At 40.0% G+C, this 7698-nt stretch overlaps 1 protein-coding gene across 1 annotated transcript in view; it reads left to right on the forward strand.

Annotated features, from left to right (window-relative positions):
- The window catches only part of LOC104494713 (UPF0505 protein C16orf62-like), a gene marked incomplete at its 5' end in the record, with an annotated part of 30310 nt that overhangs the window by 14177 nt on the left and 8435 nt on the right, over positions 1 to 7698 (forward strand). Inside the window, 2 exons of the mRNA XM_010137577.1 lie at positions 4713 to 4852; positions 6158 to 6323. Coding sequence (XP_010135879.1) covers positions 4713 to 4852; positions 6158 to 6323 — 306 coding nt within the window. The remainder of the gene's footprint in view (positions 1 to 4712; positions 4853 to 6157; positions 6324 to 7698) is intronic.

The raw sequence follows: 7698 nt of genomic DNA on the forward strand, positions 1-7698 counted from the left end.
CCCTCTCCACTCCATCCTTACTAAGTTATGAATCCTCAGGAGGACTTTCCTCCACATCTCTTGCCAGCTTAGTTGTTTTAAGACCTTTTTGTATGAGGGACATCGTTAAATGGGGTTTTTTTGTTGTTTGTTTGTTTTTTTAAATAGAAATATTTGCCTTCACTGTGTCGCTTTTAAACACAAACTTGCTGGTTCTTTGGAAAACTTGGGACTTCTGAGGAATGATTTCTCTCTGCAAAAACCATGTTGACTCTTCAGGGTTTTATCATGCTTTTCCATGTGTCTGCTCATTTGGTATTTTTTTTTTTTCACATTGTGGTAACCAGGGGAAACTACATTATTTAACTATAGCATTTATCATTTCAAAGTTTGCAGTATTACCAACAGAGCACTCTTTAAAGACTGCTGATGATACTTCACCTCACAGTCTTGAGGGATTACATGGAATTTGGAGGGGCAGGCTGAAATCTGTGGTTGGTTTGGTGGGTTGTTTTTTTGGAGATGGTGTCTCTTGCATTTACTGATTGCAGCTTAAGAGTAAAATGTTTTGTGTGCAGTGTTCTTGCTCGTGCTGCATGGTCTTCCTTTCCACCTATCCTCTGTACGCTTTTATCTGGAAGTACCACGGCCTTGCTAACAATCTGTAATCAAGCTATTCCTAAAAGTAGCGCTAGCAAGTTACATCCACATAATTACCTTTTTATCTGCTGCTGTTTCATTGGTATGAAATAGGAGGAGTTCACAGAGTACATTCCCATTCACGAAGCAGCACCTTTGCTACTTTTTCTTCAAATCTTTGCTTTGTTACTTCAATTAATCCTTTGTAGTTTCTGGATTGAAAGTGATGTGTAGAGGACTGTATGGTGGAGAATATGCAATAGCTCAAGGCGAAACCACATTTCAACAATGTGGCAAAACTCTCAGTGACCTCACCAGTGTAAGGAGGAGTTCCAAACGTTTGCAATGCTTGGTCGTTAAAACAGTAATGTGTTTAATTTATTTAACAACAACAGAAAAAAAAGGGCCCACAAAACCCCTCATGCTTGTTTCCCATTAATTTTTTGCACTGGAGTACAAGGGTTCATTACATTTCCAACTTCTGTTGGATGTGGAAGCAAAATCTTTGGAGTATTAAAATAAGCTTGACAGTGTTGTAGGACAGGAAGGTGATGTGGCGTGCAGAAAACTGCATATAGTCCCTGGTTTTGTCCTTTGGGTGGACTTTGCCTTCTGAAATTCTATCCATGACTAAAAATAGGTGTAGGTATGTCAAACTCGCTCCCTTTTGCTCTTTGAAGGTGGACTTAAGGGGCTTAATTGCTTCCCCATCTGATGGCTTCGTTCCTCCTTGGTTTTTTGCCTGCCTGAAATCTTACATTAGTGCAGTTTAATTGGCTGTCATAGATGCAGCAAATAGAATGTAAGCTAGATTTTTATATGTAGAGAGGTTGATCTGTATATAAAAATATACAGAGGTACACATATTTGTGTGTATGTATCATTAAATGAGTGTGTGTACGTACCATTATGAATATTGACAATAGCAAACCATTCACCACCAATTTCACTTGCTTTCTCCGTAGCAGAGAAGTGCCGACTTGGGTATCCAAGACTGCTAGTTTTCGTAGCCTGAAGGTCAGCATGTATGCTCGAGGGGAAGATTTATAGGATTATGGTCAACCAAAATGAAGGAGCTGCTGTGAAAGGATAAATTCAGCGAAGCATGAAGTATGTCATGTTCGGAGCACTGCACAAGATATTAACAGTGCTCCAGGAAGACTTTATCACGATGATTTGTTCTAATGTGTGGGCTGCTCTCCCCTCATCCAACTGAACAGTGCCTCCCTTCAGAAGCAGTGTCATACTGTAGGGAGATAAGAAAACAAAACAGCATCCTTCAGCTGAAGAAGCTTCCCCCCACCACCCCCCCATCGAGAACATAACATCATTGTGGGTTTTGGTGCTTTTTAAGTGGTTCCTTATACCTTTTGGATGCCAGGAATAGTGGCATGTTGTTTTCTGTTGAAACACCTCTGCAGTAATAGCTTTGTAAATTGACTTTTAAAAGATATAAAGCATAACCTCATAATTAGTGTAATTCAGAATTAAATATCAATGCTCGTTTCATACTCATTAAGAAAATAGCATGTCTGTAACAACCTATTTAATGAACTTTTCCTCCAGGCTCAGAGCATGTGATGCATACTGTGATGCCTCTCTACAAGTGAATAGGGTGGTAGTGTTTGAAGGACAGTTAGTTTTCTGCAAAGTCTCTAATAAAACCTTCATGTTAATATAAATTTATTTTTGCTTTTTACAAAGCGCATACACCTTGGATGAATGTGCTTTTAGTGTTCCAGTGTAAGAGCCATTTAGCGGTTAGCACAAATTGGCTGAACTCGTATCAAAATGAACATGCTGTCCTTCAGCAGTGCTTCTGAACGTACCGAAGTAAAATATCCATCTTTTTAACAGAAAACGCAACTGGCTGCTCTTATGCCTGAGGCTGTTTTGGCTTGCCTTGCTGCGTTGTGTGGGAGGAGGCAGGGTGAAGAGGCAAGAAAGAGGAATTACTGTGCGGGTAAGAGCCCCACAGTCTCCCCGAGGAGCTGGAACAGTGACAGTCTGTGGGGCGTTGCAGGGTGACCTGCAAACGCAACCCTGTGGCAGTGGTGAGAGGACGACAGCCCCATGGAGGTGACAGGGAGGCAGCAGCTCTGTGGCTGCCGTGGATTGGGATGAAAAAGATGGAAGCACAGAGGAGCTTGTTAGAGCAAGGACAGGGTCTGGTGAGCCGTCTGTGGCGAGGACAGGTCTCTCCTCATTCCCAGCAGCAGTCGCCTGCAGAGGAGCCGGACGTGCTGCTCTTACAGGCAGGTCAAATGAGGGAGCTCTGCCTCTGAAGGCGCTCAACCAGATGAGAAAGCAACTCTCATTTGCAGCAACAGCAGGAGGTCAAGAAGAGTAAATCGAATCAAATGGGTTATTCATAGTGAAGATAAGCGGGTTTGGGTTTGTGCTATGGCAGAAGTGTAGAGGCAGATGTCTAGGACTGTGACTGCTGGGAGAGCAGGCAGTGAATTAAGGTGAGGTACTTTGCAGCAATTCCCTTTTCATTGCAGGGACCGCTTGCTGCGTAGATCAGTCCTGCCCTGTTACAAAATACCTTCAGAAGGCAGGAGTAGTCTCTGCACAGACAGGGGTGCTTTGGTATGCAGCCTATTTTCTGAGACACATTTTTTCATTTGTCTGGTTGCATGTTTTTATTACATGGGGATGTGGAGCGTGCACTTTATTTTTCTCCAGAGACAACTGTGGAAGTGACAGCGATTCCTTTACTTGTGCTAGAATGAACATCTGCTGCTGCTTTCCTTCCTCTAATAAAGCTGGGAGAAAGATTACTTACCTTCCTTTGAGTTGGCTGTGGAAACTTGGATGTTGTTTGAAAGAAATAAAAAACATTCTTTCACCTCAAATGTGCAGAATAAAAGGAAGTATGATGTGTGACTGAAGGAGTCTGCGTTCTGACACTGAAAAGTTCAGAAGGACTTCAGAAGAACACTTGTGCTGAAAACAAACAAGACAGATACAGTTTTTCCAAAGCACGTGTTTCCCTGGTATTCTCCTAAGCTTAAATTAGGTATCAGTTGGTACTATACTTAGCAAATTTGCTTGGAGTCTCATGTGCTCAAATTAATTTTTCCGGAGCAAGCTGCACTCCTGGAAATGCCCGCGCCTGCCTGTCCCTGGGATCTCCATGCCATCTCTTGGCTTTCACCAAGAAATCTCGTTTTCTCTTTGCTAAAATTTGATTTCATGGCCTCAGTCTCTGTAAAATACAGTATTAATTCAGAAGGATGCTTTGAAGCACATGGCTAAACAACTTGAATGGGATTTGGATACTTTTGTATTTTGAAATGGAGGCAAGAAAGTGCGAAAGAATGTTGCTGCCTGAAATTTTTTTGTGAACTGTTAGCATATATAGGAGGTCTTCGAAGATAAGAGGCAAAATGTTGTTTTTAATTTGTGAATATTAACTTAAACTGAGGAATAGATGTTCTAGTGTGTTTGGTTTTGGTTTTTCTTTTTTTTATTTAGAATTAGAGACGTAATAAAGAATTATAAAAAGCCTTTTAATAGTTATTTTGCCAAGGCCATAACGGTGGATAGTTCCTGTAATTCCTGTATTGTTGGAAAGAATCATCTAGGTAACCAGCGATACCTCAGGTTCTGGTACTATATTAGTATTTTACATGTAATGACTGTAAATACTTATGGGCTATGAAGTTTCCTGTACTTCCTTGTAACTCTAACAGCCTTTTGTGCATGCATGTGTGAACGAGATAGTGTGACCTTTTTTCACCACCTTTGGATTCCCTAGTGTCCTGGCATAGGCATTTCTTAAGATAAGTCAATTTTTAATCATAAGCTATTTTTTTAACTGTGCATGCAATTTATTTGAAACAATGCTGTCCTCTTGTTAAGCAAAGGCAGAGGAATTAATATTGCAGAAGTCTCGAGTGATGTAGTGACTTCTTTTGAAAAAACAGCATCACTTGAATTACCACAGACTGTGCCTGCTGACTCTGTGCAGTTCAGCATACGTTCATTTTCTGTGCCCTGTTCAAAACAACTCAAGCAATGATTGGGTCAAGGCGTGACTGCCATTGCCATTGGAGTGATAATGCAGCAACTGTGGTTTTGTTTTGTAGCTGATGCTTTTTTCAAAGCTGCAGTGAGCCTTGTTCCTGAAGTGCCAAGAATGATCAGTGTAGATGGAAAGATGCGACCTTCTGATGCCTTCCTGCTGGAATTCCTGTGTAATTTTTTTTCCACTTTGTTAGTTGTTCCGGTAAGTTGTGTGTGTATGAATAGCACGTGGGCTGGTAGGCTCTTTGACTTTCCTGTTTAAAAGTTTAGAGCAGACTAGGCTTTGGAGACTGGGAGGTGCAGTGGTTAGTTTTCCACAAGCCAGCTGAAGCAATTTGCTCATTGGCTGCAAAATCTCTCACCCAGTGCAAAATGGGGAGGCCGAACAATTTTTTGGAGGTGGAGGCACAGCACTGCCTCTCTCAGTAGCACCTTGCACTTAACTGGATTTCAGGTAGAGTGAAATCTCACCCTCATTTAATTGTGTAAACATCATTTACTGTTCTAATAGATCCGTGCAGAAAAGTAGTATTTTAGCTGAGCTCAAAATCTAATACCTGAGGAGAGGAAAAAGAATAGTTTATATTAGTTTCAGGTACTTTGCATAGGTTGCCTAATCTTTTGAGTGAAAACAATATTTAGAGGATGTGTTTTGACGTAACCTTCCTCTTCTGACATGTGACATGGCCACATGTGGCTGTCCACTGGCTGCAGAAGTAAGGCTGGTCAGAACTGGATGTTGCTCAGAGAAATTAGCCGGGTCATTAACAGAAGATTGAAGGAGGGAGGGCCAGCCTTTCAGAGTCAGTAATGAAGAATAACTTGCAATGAGATACCAGGATTCAGAAATTAGCTTCCTCGCTGTTACAGTATGGACGGTCAGAAGGAAATGTCCCCAGTGGACTGCGATTTGTCCTATGTGTGTTGGTATCATTGCATCAACTGCCAGCTTGAAATAAGCTGGGTGCAGTATTACAGCTGCTTGCAAAAACCCGTAGCTTATGTAAAGCAGATGTCTTTTATCCCTTTCATGTTAAAAGATTCTTGATTGTCTGTAACCTTGACTTCCTAGTGTAGATGTTCTTCTGAAACTCATAATTATATGAGGAATATACTTGTTTCTGTAGCTTACTGATGTTATATATATATAAAAAAATCTACCCAAGGTGTTTAATTTTAGAGGCTCAGCTGTTAAGAAGCTGACAATTAATTTTGTACTCTTCCCTCATGCCTAGAAAATAAAGTATTTCAGAGTTTGTCCATGGAGACTGCCTGGATCAGGTTTATGATTGGGGTCAAACGGGCATTTTAGAAACTGGAACAACTTTTTCAAAAGACTTGCAGGAAGCACACTTAAAAGTAGTTGTCAGCTTTTATCATATTGTAGGTTTTGCTTTTATAGAGTTAATATTGTGGCTCTAAACCCTTGAATGACCACAGGTAATCCCATTTTTGGTTTGGGGTTGTTCTGTTGTTGGTTGTAACTTATCTTTTTTCTTTCCTGTAGGACCATCCAGAACAAGGAGTGCTGTTTCTTGTGCGAGGATTACTAAACGTGATCCAGGATTATACTTGGGAGGATAACAGCGACGACAAAGTCAGGATTTATACTAACGTTTTACATCTGCTGTCTGCAATGACTCAAGAGGCATATATCTACCACGTAGATAAAGGTAGCGCGAAGGGTGGGTCTGGCCGGTTGTGTTCCACCATGCAGTTTGCAGTATTTGTTACCACCGTACCTGGTTAATGAAGATCAGTGATAGTCAGTTGCGGAGAATGGATTATTTTCCTGTGCGGGTCCGGACACTGTAACTTACAATAATCCGAGGAGGTGGCTCCCGAACAGACGGACAGTCTGCTCTTTGAAGACAGTATGTAGAGGGTGGTTTGCTTAGTGTGTTCCTGGTGTGTTGGTGCAAATACATAGAACTGTGAACTTCTCAACTAAGTATTAGAACTTTATGGAGGATTTTCTTTTAGTCTAAGGTATTAACTTGATTATACTTACTGTGGCTGTTTCATTCACATTTATTAACAACTCTGGTTTTCAGAATGAGTGCCTAGTCTTCATTATTTAAATTACGTATTTGCTGCTTTGAAGGCAGGCTTTCAGTTTTGGAAATTATGATGGTAATTTCCAAAAATCTTCAGAATATATTGGAAAAATTTGAAAGATTTTTGTGTTTTATAAAAGGGTTGTAGTCTTTTTGTAATAATAATTTTATATGCTCAAAAATTTGAGTGTTTGCCTTCTGATCATGGAGAGGTTACTGAATTAAGGTAGAGTATTAATAGAGTCTTTTAAAGCATCCTGGCAAGATTAGTTAGACTGTAAGTCCAAGCTAGTCTGGCTTTTTCTTTTAGTTGCAGAGATATTCACAAAGAGACAGGCTGGAATTTATCCTGCAGTTCTTCTGGTGAACAGTCTGTCAGAGTTACCAACCTTGACAAAATATCTCTTGCAGTTAGCAGCACAGAAAATTGTTGTCAGCTGAACAACGACTCTGTAGTAAATCTGCTGTTCAGATTCTGTAAGGGGCATAGTTTAGCTGCTTTTTCTTTCATTCCAATTTTTGTATGACCAAAATAGCTGTGTAATCCCAAGATGAGAAATCTGAATTAATGAGATTTCAATGGAGAGAAGTTTGGAAATGCAAATTAGTAATTTTTCCTTGGTAGCTGATGATGTTGTTTTTTCTGGGTGGGCCATGTACCTGAGCTTCTTGAAATGAAGTTTACTTGGGAACCTTTTGTCTTATGTGCTCTCTGATTTACCCAGAATACACTTACACTTTCTGATTTCTTGTAACTTCTTATTAAACATTTTAAATAAATGAGGCCAAAACATGTTTAAAATCAGTTACATAAGTTCTAAAAATCTCAAGAGCTCTCTTCTTCCAAAAACTCTATCAAGGTCTTTGAAATTGAAAATACTTTCTGAATTTCTCTCCATGACTTTGAGGTAATAAAGGTTTTATTGGAGGGAAGTAAAAAAAAAAAAAAAAAAAAAAAAAAAAAAAGGGGCCTCTTTTAAAAATTTTTTTT

Source organism: Buceros rhinoceros, unplaced genomic scaffold (genome assembly GCF_000710305.1).
Source record: "Buceros rhinoceros silvestris isolate BGI_N320 unplaced genomic scaffold, ASM71030v1 scaffold13246, whole genome shotgun sequence".
NCBI classification, from domain to species: domain Eukaryota; kingdom Metazoa; phylum Chordata; class Aves; order Bucerotiformes; family Bucerotidae; genus Buceros; species Buceros rhinoceros.